At 33.8% G+C, this 15,125-nt stretch overlaps 2 protein-coding genes and 1 pseudogene across 3 annotated transcripts; 1 reads left to right on the top strand and 2 right to left on the bottom strand.

The window, feature by feature from the left end:
• LOC104785050 lies at nt 4,272–5,318 on the top strand (annotated as a pseudogene).
• LOC104785049 (signal peptide peptidase-like 3) lies at nt 6,002–10,110 on the bottom strand. The gene is made up of 14 exons (XM_010510172.1): nt 9,894–10,110; nt 9,551–9,709; nt 9,281–9,392; nt 9,069–9,188; nt 8,765–8,919; nt 8,334–8,510; nt 8,202–8,236; nt 7,961–8,117; nt 7,710–7,763; nt 7,542–7,634; nt 7,009–7,151; nt 6,787–6,857; nt 6,527–6,610; nt 6,002–6,440 (listed from the first exon to the last, which is right to left on the bottom strand). The coding sequence occupies exons 1-14, from the start codon at nt 10,044–10,046 to the stop codon at nt 6,331–6,333; spliced, it is 1,623 nt and encodes a 540-aa protein (XP_010508474.1). The 5' UTR covers nt 10,047–10,110; the 3' UTR covers nt 6,002–6,330.
• On the bottom strand, nt 12,052–15,053 carry LOC104785048 (prolyl 4-hydroxylase 1-like). 2 transcript variants are annotated; one of them, XM_010510171.2, is made up of 12 exons: nt 14,758–15,052; nt 14,464–14,511; nt 14,129–14,185; nt 13,897–13,949; nt 13,722–13,787; nt 13,412–13,486; nt 13,196–13,270; nt 13,033–13,103; nt 12,879–12,930; nt 12,635–12,724; nt 12,406–12,498; nt 12,052–12,317 (listed from the first exon to the last, which is right to left on the bottom strand). In XM_010510171.2, exons 1-12 carry the CDS (start codon nt 14,819–14,821, stop codon nt 12,210–12,212), a joined length of 852 nt encoding a protein of 283 aa, XP_010508473.1. In that variant the 5' UTR covers nt 14,822–15,052; the 3' UTR covers nt 12,052–12,209. The 2 variants fall into 2 exon arrangements, with proteins under 2 accessions (XP_010508473.1, XP_019101212.1); XM_019245667.1 differs by lacking the exons at nt 12,052–12,317; nt 12,406–12,498; nt 12,635–12,724 and having other exon boundaries at nt 12,875–12,935; nt 14,758–15,053.

Here is a 15,125-nt window from a genome sequence, read left to right as displayed (position 1 = left end):
CCGCGCTAAAGCTTCCACCTTCTTCGTTGAATTGCGAGCAGAGAGGAAGGAATCATCAACAGAGAAAAAAAATGGTAAATTTGCTTCGTCTTTCGTGAATTTGAGTTTTCGGGATTTGATATTATTGTTTGTTTTGGTTTGACCTAAGTCTTCTTCTAACAAAGGTTTCTTCATTCTTCGTTGATTTAGTTTTCTGTAAGCGATTGGTTATAGGGGTTTCTTCTTTCTTCTAACACATGGTAACTTTTTCTTCTTTTATGTTTGGGAATTTAGGGTTTGTTCGATTAGCCTATGCTTGAATTGTGTGTGAGCTTGAATTGTTCTCTTTAGTGGTTTATCTAACCAGTAGAAAAAGGTGTGATTTTGATAATGGTTTGACATTATCTAGAGATGTAACCACTGGGCTTAGTCTCTCGCTCTCGCTAGTTTCTTGTTACACTTCTGTTGCTCGCTGTTGCAAAATATCACTTATGGAACTGATGAATTAGAAAAAGCTTTAATGGTAGGCTCTTGCAGATGTGTTTTAGCCATCATCACTCTTTAATTATTTTTCCTAGTTACATTTACCATGACCAAGCTTGAGAAGCTTTAAGGTGATATTGATTAAATTGACAAACGCAAAGGGACAGTTTAAAGTGATATGTTTTGTAGCTAGTGTAGTGCTGATTGACATGTTTTTATTGAGATTGCTGCTTATATACTGCAATTTCTCAAGTTTACTCTCAAGTAGAAGAGATTTGCAATTTGTTTCAGTTGTTTTAAGCTTTTTTTATTGGTATATCTTTGGCACTTGATGATGGTATTATAAGCTTACGGATTTGTGCAATTTGCCTTGTGTAGCTTTCAGTGAGAAACTGTTTCATCAGAGGATCCGTGGTAAGGTACGTGCAGTTACCTAAAGATGGACTCAATGTTTTTAAACTGCTCCTTCTCCTTATGTAGAACTAGTAGAAATCACTGAGTTACAAAATGAGGTTTGTCTTGGCCTTAACATCAGTTTCCTGAAACCAACACAACGTTGATCTGTGATACATACATTGCCCCAATATTCTATGATACATTTCAATGTGTGATGATGATATGGCAATGAGAAATGTACCTCTGGCAGGTGATACATATACCGCATAGGCTCATCAGTGTACAAGTTTTTATTGTTGAATCATAGAGCTTACCAGTGGGGGAATTCAAAGCAAATAGTATTGCTTAGTCTGCGGCATTTACAAGTCTATTTGTTTACACAATTGTGCATCATCAATGTGATGAACAACAACTCCTCCCCCTCCCCCAAGAGTTCGAGTTTGTTTTTTTTTTTTAAATTTTATTTACAATGTTTTTTTTGTTTCATAAAAATATGGCATTGTATTTTGAATTTTAATAAAATTTTTATAAGTTTGCAATTAAAATGTTATTTTATAAAAGTTTTAAATTGTTTATAGTTCTAAAAAAATATTATATTATTAAATCTTAAGATCTTATACCTGTTCTCCCAATAACTAACTTCTTAACAAAAGTTCTTAAGACCTGATCTTACAATATTTTTACAATATTTCTCCTCTAAGATCACCCTCACCTGATCCCCCTATAAACATGCCCTTATAACCACCGAAATTCTCATCCTTACGGTCAATCTCTTATTAAATTTTCAATGTTTTATATAAGCACGACGACTCTCTTCACGCAATATGTTCAAGCATTAAGTTACAAACACTATTCTTGAGTCATGTGGTTTGGCTCGTCGGATAAAATCATACGTTTTGAGGTTTGTAATATAAAAGAAAAGGGAAGCGCCGTCATGTTATCTATACATACCGGAGAAAGTAAAACGGGATCACGTCAGCAACAGTTACAGAGCAAAGTCGTCGACAGTTGTAACGTCAAGCTTAATCAGCCGGCTTCCTTCTTTTTAACATAGCGTAATAAATAAAGCAATACCACACACTTTTTTTTTATTTTCTGAACTCGAACGAAATTATTACATCAGAAAAACATGGCGTAAGTAATGACGTGTCTTTTCACACGTTTCTGATTTTAAACGTCATTCTTGAGTTTAACAACATTTGTCACTGTTACTGAGTGTCCAATAGCATTTTTTCTTTTAGTATTGGTTTTACTTTTTTTTTAGTTGGATGGTTTAATCAACTACTAGTACTCCTCAACGAACTGATTTATTATTAATAGTTAATAAAAAATTAAGAGGAGAATCAAAGAAAACGAATGGTGTAGACTTGTGTAATTAAATATTAATTAAAATAATTAGAACAAAAACAAATTAAAAAGATAAAGAAGATAAGAGAGAAAGAAAAGTTGGGGGTGGGTAAAGGCCATAGCCATGTGCCTTCATGTGGTGGTTGGCCCATTTAGTGTCCCCACGCTACCACTTCTTCAACTCCTCTCCTCTTTTACTTCTTAATCTCATATGATTAATACCTTTGTTATTCATTTGGTTTCACTCCTAATATCAATTTTGTATATTGTTAAACACTTAAACTTTATGGTAGATGTAATTATACTGAAAGCTTATAGAAAGCTTTGTGGTATTTAAGGGATTTTGGAGCTTAATTTTGAAGAAGGGGAGATATATATGATAATGATTATATAAAAAAATAATTAATGGCGTGATAAATACGTCCGGCGGCAAAGTGGTAGGGAGAGAGTGATTAACACAAAAGAGATGGGACTAATGCTAAATTATAGCCTTAACCAAACGCAAATCGTATTCCTCAAGTCTCTCTTCTCTTCTTTTTTTCTCTTTTTGGCTTTTAATATTCATGAGTTGTCATTTGTATATTTTTGTTGCCCTTGCATGGTGAATATTTTGTAATATCTTTGATCACCTTCGAACACGTTTTATCTTTGATGATGCGAGCGACTAATTGATTAAGTTTTTAAATACTTTTTTCAGCCCAAAAGAATCATAGCTATTTTTTTTTTTCAATTTGGTTACTTTACGAACTAACTTATAGTTCAAACTCGGGATTGAATAAACTTCCTCAATCAGTCATTTTACAGGCGTTTGATTTTGGCTTGAATGATATATATCGAGAAGGTAATGAATCAATTAATCGATTTTTGGAGGGTTTTGTAAAATTTATTTTGCAATGATAACAAGCTTAGATGTTTTCCACCATCATTCTATCTTAGTCGTCATTAATTGTCAACTAATGTTAACATAAATACATATAGCTTACCTAATATATTATCATAATAGTCTCTATTAGCTGGTCACGTTAATTAATCCATACGCATTCGTCACTAAACTTAACCTTTTTATAAAAACCAACAAATAAACATAAAATCGTGGTTGGAATCTTATTCCATAATCTGATGTTGGCTCCTAATTGCTCCTTTTTCCGTTTATATATAACACAGCTACGAACCAGAAGTGCTTTGATCAATTTGCGTCTTTGTAAACATCTTCCGAATTATAATTTGTTTGAGTTGATGAGATGTATATTACAGCTAGCATATTGATGCTATGTTAGTATATTTATATAATTAATCTGTGTCTAGTGTTATATATTTCAAAGTGATCAAATATATATATATGTGTCCAAAATGGCCAAGTTCTGCTCATCTATTAGCATCACCTTTTCTTCTTCAAGCCAAAACATCGTTTTCCATTAATTTCACATTGATTTATTCAAGACTTTATAACCTTAAGGTGTGTATTATACTTATCCGAAATACATGGGTTTTGCTAATATACAAATTCACAATATTTCATTTTAAAATCCTAACACATATATAACATGAATTTACACATCTAATTATCCACCAGTAAACAATCTAACAGCCAATCCACTAAACCACAACAAACGACGACTCTCCAATCTTTTGAACTACTATTTATACAATTTTTGATGAAACATATTATACAAATTTAAAATAGTTGTTAGTAAACTCCCTAAAGTAAACCATAGAACTGCATTTATCTTGTCTCCACTAAAGAAAACTACCACTTAAACCTTCATTTCTCATATTTTTAGGCAACTTAATTTGACGGACCAATTAAGCTCCAAAATTCAATATTTCAATCTGTTAGCACATCTATTTTTCTTCATCTCTTCACGTTTTCTTTTTTTTCAATCCTACTCATAATTAAAACATGGATTAAAAAGTATCTTAAGAAAATATCTCTACCTAAGTTTAACTTTCAACTTTATAGATAATTTGAATAGTTGTGCGTCTTGTGACATAAAAAACCATATTTGTAAAATAAAAAAGGTTAAGTAAAAGGAAAATAAACGATATTATTCCTCTTTCTTCCTTTCTCTTTCTCTCTCTCTCCACCTCTTTGTTTTTATATTTAACCCTAATATTGTGTCATTCTCCCCAAAAAAAACGAAAAAGTTTTATAAAGGTTCTCAATCTCAAGTTCTCTTCTCTCTAAGAACCCAAACAATGGCCTCTGCAGACAAAACCATAAACACAGACGTCCCTGAAAAAGACGTTTTTGCCATCCACTTCCTCCAATCCCTCTCAAATCTCAGAACGTACACAAAACCTTTTTAATTCACCGGATACAACAAACTACCGTGTGAGGAAGATCAAGAAGGCTGCGTACGTTTCCATGGCCAGAGCGGCCGGAGGGTCTAGCCGGCTATGGAGCAGAGCCCTCTTGCGCCGAGCCACCAAAGGAAACAACAAGATCGTAAGATTTCCAAGGAGAAAGAGAAAGGTGACGTGGAAGATATCGTCAAAACGGAGGAGGAGTGACCAGAGAGCTCCGGTGGTGGAGGAGGCTGCCGAGAGGCTGAGGAATCTTGTTCCGGGAGGCGGAGGAATGGAGACGTCAAAGCTGATGGAAGAGACCGCTCATTACATCAAGTGCCTTAGTATGCAGGTCAAGGTCATGCAGTGTCTCGTTGATGGCTTATCTCCGAAATGATCATCAACTAATCATCATCATCAGTACGTGATCGATGTATATAGAGATACGACACATACATAGTATTGGATTGGGGTAATAATCATAACGCATATATATGTGTATATATATTCTTATATATAAACATACGTGTAAGATAGGATACATATATGAAATGTGTGGATATGTATTAGTCTCTAAGCAACGAAAGATTTTTTCTTTTTCTTTTTCTTGAATTTTGATAAAAGGGGATTTATTATTTATCATATGCTATACGGCCGCTTTAAACATTAGGGCTTGTGAACTTGCCGTTGGAGCTATGAACTAGCTACTTCTGTCTTTTTTTTCTTTCTTTTTTTTTCTTTTAAGCTACATATACTTGGTTGCTCAGGATTGTAATTCATGAATGATATATGTTTCTATGGATGGATTATATATATTTGTTATAATTTCTAAGGTAAATTATAGTGAAAGTAGATCTATCATAAAACATACCTTTTAATTTTTATGTATAGCTTATACATACATGATTGCTAATGTTTTTGAAAACATATATGATATACGTAGAGCTAGTAAATATGTATACACATATAATTTATTGAATCTATGATCTTATATTAATTGACTATTTTCTTGAACTAGTATCGCTTGAGTACTTGACATACATTAGAGGTTAAAGAATTTTGTAGAAAAATTATTGTACTCTAGTTTTATTTCTAATCACACACTACAATACTAGATTAGTAATGCCGGAATGAATCCAAATGCTAGCATAACAACATTATTAACAAAAAACTAGAAAACTGATTATTTGTTGTTTTTTTCTAATCACATCTTCTGTTGGAAGGATTTATCTACTAGTCGTATAATTAATAATATTATGCTATGCAGTTTGGTCATACTTCTATTTCATATGATTGTCCTACTTTGTCAATTCTTATACACGTGTACATATAAATAGACTAGTTGGGTCAATTTCCACATATTTCACATCAAACATTAAATTCGTGCATTTGTTTTCGTCTAGAATTCCACTGCATGAGTCGAATAATATTTGGACAAACTCCAAAGTTTTGTGGAATTATTAGATACCATATTTATCCACAAGTGTAACTGTGTAAAAAAAAAAAAAAATTCACAAAAAGGGAATTTGCATTATACTTGAAATACTACAAATTGATGAATCCAAGAGAAGGTTATTATAAACTCTGTACAAACATGTCATACTACAGAATCTTTCTTTCTTCTTCCCCAAAACAAGAAAAATACGATATATTGCACTTTCGATGTGCCTTGAATTACTTATGGTATACGATTAACTTTGGCTTTGTAGAAAACTTACATCAGCTTTCGTGTATCTCTCACAGATGAAATCTGATAATAGCTTCTCTCGATGTTTTGGGGAATAGCTAATCTGGTTTGATTTATATATAACACACCCATTAGATTGTTGAATCATGTTATTATGCCGCAGGCAATGGATCCTCCGGTGTGTGAGATTCTGATTCTTCGATGCCGTAATTCCATAGTTCTTTAAGCTCTCCTCTTATCAACCCCAGTATGACGACCAAACCTAGAGAGTAAACACATCAGGTTTTGTTCGAAGACAGAGTGTTCGAGAATAGAGGGAGGAAAGGAAACTTAAGCTTCTGATTTTACCAAGTGTGCAGGGAACGATGTATAAAAGCGCAGGCTGGCCATGCCCGTCCATAAGATACAGACCTAGATATGTCAGTAACAGACCTACAAAACATAACAAGAAGAAACAAGACAACTTACGTTACTTTCTATATGTAAGTTTCAAAGATTGTATATGTAAGCAGCCATCTCGATTAGCAAGACAAGTTACGTTGCTTTCTTGTTGGGAAAAACAACAGAATTCTGATCGTTCACTCTAAGTTAGTAAAGCGTGGACTTACCTATTCCATAGCCGATAGTCAACCAAAGGAAGTACCCATTTACTACTACCCTCTTTTTTATCTTGTCATATCTGAGATCAAAGAGTAGAGAAAGCATTAATTGTGGAGAGGAGTGAACAAGAAAGTCGTTGGAAAAATCCTGATGTATGAGTTGAGAGATTTACAAGACAGTTCAAAGATGGAATTCCAAGTTTGTTCTTGAATCTAACTGACTAAACGTACCTGGAAGCAAAGGAAATGAGCAAACCGGGGAAGAGGATGTCCCCAAAACCAATCATGTCATAACCACCCCAAGGATCAAAGAACCGAGGAATCCTTAATAGCATCGGAATGGACTCCCCACTGCTGCTGTCCCCTTGGGCAACCTACAAAGAAGGAATCTCAAATAAGAATATCACTAGCTAACTTGCAATGGTCTACAAGATTACTCAGCTTATAGACTTGGATAATATTGATAGGTTATTGAGTTATAAATTTATTTGTGTATGCAGTTGACAATACGACAAAGAAATACACCCCTGCAACTTTGCAATGATGTATTGTGACGGACCATACAAAATTTCTGTGTCACAAAGTAAACTGCAAATAAAGCAGTGATACCTTCCAAGTCTTCATAATAGATCAGATATATGAAGCACATTTTTTGTCAGAATTGTAGAAAAGAAACTGATATCACATAACAAGCCCAATTCTAACCTTATTGACTGTATCAATAGAAACGACAGATTATTACGGACATTATAAGAAAAACTCACCACAATCATAACGCTCTCGTGAAAAATCAGTGGTGATATAAAGACCCAGAAGATGTCATAGACAAACGCGCAGCAAAGAAGTACAGTAGCAACCTGGAGTACAGATCACTATCAGCATATTAACAGAGAAACATCACAAATCACTAAATAACAAACCAGATAAACTACCTTGATGTTAGGTAATCGAACTACTTGCAAGGCAGTGATCATCAAACATATGCCCTGTCAACAATATGAAGATAAATATTTCACACAGTGCAACCAAGAAACTAAAAATTCTCTACATGACCGCTTGCTTTAGAGAGGGGGATATGAAACTAAGTTGACAAATAAATCTGAAGCAGTAATAGAGAAAAAAAATGAAAGGAAAAGAGTTAAAAAGCATTTAGTGATGAAGAAAAGAGAGCTGCGAGAGTTACCAAAATGTCTTGGCCAACCCAAGAATACGATGTGTGCCGTTTTACAAACCAGAAAACAGCAAATGCCAAACAAACAATGTTCACTATAAGCGACATTACTGACATTGTCCCAAGCAAAGGGAGATTCACAGATTTCCGACCAAGATGTCTGCATTTTCTGCAAGTTGATCGACCATATATCCATAAGAAATGTTAACCAGAAAAAAGAGAAAAGTGAATAATCAGGAACAGTTCAGAATACCTCAATATAACTGCCGTAATAATGTTATGCATACCCTGAAACAACAGCCACTTTGTTAAATTGACTGAAAAACACATATACAATATAAATATCATAAACAGGTTCGAAACTACCAGATGGTAATGAAATTACCTGCATGCCACCGATGCAGAAAAATATGGTGAGCACCCATACAAACCATGATGACATGAAGTAGAAAAGGAGCAGCAGAAAGATGGAGGCGGTTACAATAAAAAATACAGCACCGGTGACACTTATATCAAGGATTTCTTTCTCTGGGTCATCTTTCCTGGTCCCAGTAGCAAATTCCTGGAAAATCAACCTTCGATATTTGAAAAGACATTTCGGTAATTCATCATTATAACAGGTACAGAGTCAAATAAATTGAAGTTTTGATCACCAAGTCCAAAAAATAACAAGATACTGTACACTAAGTGTATAGGAATATAAAGGCAGTTAGTTGTGTATGATATGTAACTGCAGCACGCAAAAGAGCTTTAACTCTTGATTTCCAGTATAGCTACCAAAGAAGAATACCCAAAAAGGACTTGAAAGATGTTAACCTTCGCTAATATGCTGTAAGATTCATTAGCTTGGTCAGGATCTGTAAGATCTGACCATAGTGATGCAACAACAACAGTTCCAACAGCCATGAGCAGTAACAATCCAGCTGTCAGATCCACGACAGGACGCTTTGGAGCATACAACAAAAGCTCAACTGCATCATACAGGAATTGGAATTAGCCTAGAAGAGAGGGTTTACAAGAATATCAGATGTTTCATGTTGTAGAGGTAGAGCATCTACAGGTCAACAAGCATAAATAATGGATGAAAAAAAAACTGAAGTGTGAAATCACAACGACTCACCACTCTTTTTGTCTACCATAGACTTGTTGAGAGCATCCCCGCTTGCCTTAGAGATCATTAAGACAGGTATGCTCACATTTAGAGATGTATCTTTTTCCATACATCCCATCTCATCAAGATCTGATAACAGATCATGACTAAATCAGATACTAACAAAGCTAAGAAACCCGAAAAACATTTCCATCCAAAACCATTTTGAGAAGACACCAAACCTTCTTTGTCATTAATAACCAACAGAGCAGAAGCACCAGCTGCCTCAGCATGTTTTGCCTTGTCTGTGAAAGCACAATTGCCACGGATCGACAAGGCAATATGTCCATCAAACTGAGCCACACAATGAAAACCCAATTTAACACAAAAACAAAGTCAATGAATATCGCAAAAGCTCAGCTTGCAGTTACAAAATTTGATTACAATATAATCTCTAATCACAAATCTGATGCAAGCCCATTGAAATCAAGAGAAAGAAAAGAGAAACTAACCCTGGAGGAGAGATTGGAACAAGAGTCCAAAGGACCTACAAAAGCAGCAGGAAATCTGAAACTTTGATCAGCATCAGAAGGCACCGAAGCTCCAAATTGAGCAGTTAACCCAGTAATGGATTCACCTTCAACACCATCAACCCAATTTAAGACCTTAACCTGTATAAAACGAAACATTAAACACAGTGAGACCAAATATAGAATCACATTAACGAGAGTGAGAGAGAAAGAGCCCAAATCGGAAACTAGATAAAAGCAAAGTCGATCAATCAAACTCCAGTGAACCAGAGAATGATTGAACACGAAAGCCAAAAGAATAAAAAAAAAAAGCTCGAAATTATACCATTTGGAACTTATTGGAACAGCCAGGAGACTCGAGGCCGCCGGAATCGTCGGTCCAGGACACATCATCGGCCGACGCTACCGTAAAAACTAGCAGAAGGAGAAACAATACTACGACGGAGTATCGGTGAATCGGCGGATCAAACGACGACATGGCGCAATCGACGGTGCAAATCGGAGAGAAGGTGAAGAAGAAGAGACAAAGGAGTTAGCGGTTAAAATCTTGTGAGAGATATATATCGGACGGTCCATAATAGTCATCTTTTTTTTTTTTCCTTTTTTTTGCGATTAATTTAATTATTTATTAATTGTTGATTAAACATCACTCCAACTATATTATTGTTGTTTTGGTGCGTTACTCTGGTCTAAGTTTTTTTTTTTCCTGGATAATTCTTTTTGAGTATCAACAATAATTATTGATTTTCAGAAAAACAATAATTCAGAAAAACATCACTTCAAATTATAATTATTGTGTATCAACAATAACAATTAAAAAAAAATCCAGCTACTACTTCAATAATATTGAGAGCAGAATTAAGATCTTCACGATGTATTTGACCAAAAAGCCAATAGAACAAATCAATACAACATTATAAAAATGACTTGTAAGGAACTTGTTGTCATACATGTTTATTCAAATTTAGAATATTAGAAAAACTCATAAAATCAAAAGTCTCCTAACCAACAAGAAATTTCAAATTATAAATTTTAGAATTATCATCAGCTAAATGTACAAAGGAGATGTATAAATACCATTTAGAATTAACCTTTTCAAGTGAATCAAGTCAAATAAGCAATTAATCAATTGTATCAAGAACAAGAAAATCCAAATTTAATTAGATGAATTATGAAGAGTAAGAAGATAAATATTACCATCAAACTAAACAAACACTAGTTCGAGTTATTCATAATCCAATTTAAAAAAATTAGGAAATAAATAAACTATTGAAAAAAATATCAAAATCAGCAAATTCTAAATTTAAATCAACGAACTCCTTAATAAAATTCAAAATTCTTCAAAGATAAATATATTTTTTTTTTGGACAAAAAATAAGAGAAAATTTTCCAACTTGATGATATAAAGTGGAGAATCGAACCTTTCACGTCTTGACTAACATCCTTTACAAAACAGCCACCTGGGCTCCGAGACTTTTTTCAAAGATATATATCTACTTAGTTAAAATAATACATACAAATCAGTTCTAAGAAGCATATGCGTTTAAAAAATGAAAAAATAATACATATCACGACTATGAATTTCATGATTTGTACAGAAAACAAAATTCTAATTTGAAGAATAAAATATCATTTCACCTTTTTTAATCTTGAATTATTTGGAATGAAGATTGTATCAAAAGAGATTTCACATTTTTGAATAAAACATGTGGCAAATGAGCTGAATTAGAACTCCTAATATATACAAACAGTTAGTTCAAGCGTTCAAAAATGAATTAATGAACTTTTAAATACATTGGTGAATTGGATTCCAACTTCTCTCAATTTGTTATCTCAGCAATGATTTAATGAGCTTTTAAATACATTAACAATAGCTTGAAGTATTTGAGCGTTTGAAGAATCGGAATTGAGACTTTTAACATATGAAAGCTCACCTATCCAAAAAGAAATTTCAAATTATAGATTTTCAAATGGTCATCAACTAAAGTCCAAAGGAGTTGTATTTGGATGGTAATATTTAGCATTAACCTTTTTAAGTGAATCAAGTTGAATAAACAATTAGTCGATCATATCAAAAACAAGAAAAATCTAAATTGAATTGGATGAATTTAGAAAAGTAAGAATGATGAATGTTATCATATATTCTTCTTATTTAAAAGTGAAAATATACCAGTTTTGACTTATGACAGACAAAACGTTTAGTCGTATTGTATATAAGGAAACTCTAAACAAGTATTCAATTTGTAAACATACTTTCCATTTGTCTTCTTGGTGAAAAAATTATTTACTAGCTAACTATTTAAAAAAAAAAATATTTAGAATAATCCAATTTTAAAAGCATACTTTTTAAGGTAAATTGGTGAACTAAATAGATTTTTGAAAAATTCATTTGTTGGTAGATTTCTGTAACATTTACATGAATATTTATATTTTTTTAATAACAGTTTATGCTAGAGTAGTTTAGGATTTGTTGGTAGGCGAAATGTTTGTTAAATAACCCTCATATCCATTATGTATGTAAATGATAGATTCTAAAATTGAAGGGTCAAAAAGAGAGTAAATCAAAACTCTGAGATTCTATGACATTTTTCCAATATAAGTCCCTGTGGTTCCTTTTTCTTTTTAACAAGTTTTAAGTACTTCAAGAAGTAGCTTTTTGCCTCATCCATTTAGTAGCAGACCATTTCTCTCCAGACAGAACTTCACATCCTCCATGTATACTCCTTGGATCTGACTGTCCATCGAGTCCCTGAATGATTTATGAGACGAAATTAAACACAAAACAGTCCATATGATTCTTGTTTGTGTAGAGGGAGAGAGAGATTGAAGAAACAAACCATGCTCCAGAAGAGAACTGCGTCTCCTTTGGTGGGTTTAACCGAGATGCCTTTCATGATTTTGCCACCACATGTGCATTCACCATCACCAGCCTGCATTTTCCAAGACAGATATATATATATCTTTACACATTGGTTTAATTTGCATGAACAGAGAGACGAAACAATTTTGTGTTAAATGAAAACAATTTGGAGAGCTAAAGAGATTCACTAGAAGAAGATTTAATACCAAAGGGAAATAAGTTTCTCCTCCTTCAACGTCATCGGTTAAATACATAAGCATAGTTGCTACGCGCTGACCACCACGCTTTAAATTGAACTGTGTGGTTAACATAAGACAAGAAACAAGGAAATGTACTTTTCAAATTGATTGTTCTTGGAAGATAAAGTAAAGATCGAACTAAACATTATTGAGAAAACCAAACTACTAAACACTTATAAGTGATACATATGAAACAGAACAGAAGACTTACAGTGTCAGCAAAGTAATCGTGATGCGGTTTGTAAAACTGTTTTGGCTCGTATCTGCACTGCAGCAGATTTTGGTTCATCAAATCAAGAAAACAGCTTAATTTGCTTCAATTTACAAAAAAAAAAAACATAGTAAGGTTGCACTTGTGAACGCACCTTAGAACTTGAATAAGTTCTCCATTTTCCGCTGGTACTTGAGAAAAGACTGCAATTCGCTTTTCAATTGCCTGATAACAGCAAAAGAAAAGGAATGTAATTTACGAAACTGTCACGTTGATCAGAATGACACACTTTTATAAGATATTAGGGAGTGGCCTACCTGTATTATTGGATAACTTCTTTCTACATGAGTTAGAAACATTCCGGAACTTGTCCTCACATCACTTTTGACTCCCTAAGCAAGAAGAAAGTAATAAGAAAACGGATAAGAATTTGAAGCATAACTAGAGCGTTTCTACTCGTGTCCAATGTTTGATTGATTCAGTAGAACAATCTAAGGCAGAGAGTGGAAGTAATACAAGTTTTGGACAGGTACCTTTCCGGTTTTTACATCAACAACAGTGGAAATTTGAAGGCGAGGCCGGGCAATTGCTTTTAGGTATTCACATTCCTTGCAGATATACAAATCAGGAAGCAACAAAAACAAAAATAATTCTGTTATTGAAAAGACAAAAAAACTGCCAAAATCTCTTTTGCTAATTTTTCATTTTTCAAATATCATCTTATCATTGCTAGAATAAAGATGATAAGAACACGTTTAAATCTCAATGCTATAGTCAGCTAACTCTCAATGCTACAAAGCTAAGTCAATAACACAAACATCGATTTATGGGGCGTGTGTATACCTCAGGACTTAGAAAGTCATGGAGCACAATAATTCGAGGGGACCAACTAACTACTTCAGGCTTGACCTGCACTAAAGCAAATAAACATTAGCTGGGAAGCAAACAGAGCAGACCTCTATTTAACAGAAGCAAAACAAAAAAGGATACATTGCCAAATGGATATGATAGGACTTACATTGCCAAGCCGTAACAATTCTGCATCTTTGTCATTTGCCCACCGGGAAACATCTGAAAAACAAACGAGTCTTGACATAAAACCGATTCTGTATCATAACATATCCAAAAAAATTAAGCTCTCCAGGAAGAGTCTAATCCTAAAGCTAGGATTCATATAGCTACAATTGAAACTGTTGTGTAAACCTATTATATGCAAGCATAAATTTTTGGCTAGGAACGATCACACGAACCTCGTAGATAACGGGCGTTCTGGCCTCGAAGCCCTTTCAGGGATGGAAATCCAGTTCCTGAATAAGAAAGAAGAAGGAGAAGGTACTGATAAATGAAAGGAAACTACGACAAAAGAAACAAGCAAGATTACAATCTTCATTGTATAAAAACATAAAGTACAATTAAAAAATATCCCTGATTAAGTCCTACAGATTCAGTGGCATTGTAGTGTTTACTCACAATCCCTTAGAAGAGCTCAAAAATTACCATATATGCAAATTCTATCACAAAACACACATCTACAAATAAACACACACATAAACATAAAAAGAGAGTGGAAAGAAAGAGGTTGTACCGTACGAATCTTCCAATCTATTTATAAAAGCCAATTGTAACAAGGAACCTGCAGATTCCAGGAAACACAAAATATTCATGAGTTACCACACAGAGCCGTTTCAATTTTCTCATAAAGTCAATCTTCATAGACGTCTCCAAATAAAAACAATCCAATTCTCTAAGCAAAGCAATGACAAGCAACTCCCACTCGGCCGGGAGAGAAAGCAAAAAAGATAAACTCTTTCAAGATCGAAAGACAAATTCAAAATGTTAGACAACTATAAATAGAGAGAGAGAGAGAGAAAGAGAGTACCGATGATCATTCCGACAGTGACAAATGTCAAGAGACCGAACACGATCTTCATGGCAGGAGCCATGTCTCTCTCTGATCTTGATCTCCGACAAATAAAAAACAAAAACTTGGGAGAGATAGATAGATAGAGATCAGTAACAGTACTTTTGCAGAAGGAGAAAGAGAGGAGCTTTGAGAGATTTGATTTGTTAAGAAAAACGTCAGAGGAGTTTCTTCTTGGGATCTCTCTCTCTCTCTCTGCTCTTTAAAAAAAAAAAAAAGGCCTTTTCTTTTTCTTTATTAATTTGTTCTTTTTGTAATAAAATAACAAAGGAAGAGTGGCATTTTGGTAAATAAGAACAAAGACCCATTTTTATAAAAATCGCATT

Source organism: Camelina sativa, chromosome 5 (assembly GCF_000633955.1).
Source record: "Camelina sativa cultivar DH55 chromosome 5, Cs, whole genome shotgun sequence".
Lineage (NCBI taxonomy): Eukaryota > Viridiplantae > Streptophyta > Magnoliopsida > Brassicales > Brassicaceae > Camelina > Camelina sativa.
Note: the sequence above shows the minus strand (reverse complement) of the source record. Positions and strands in the feature narration are given on the sequence as shown.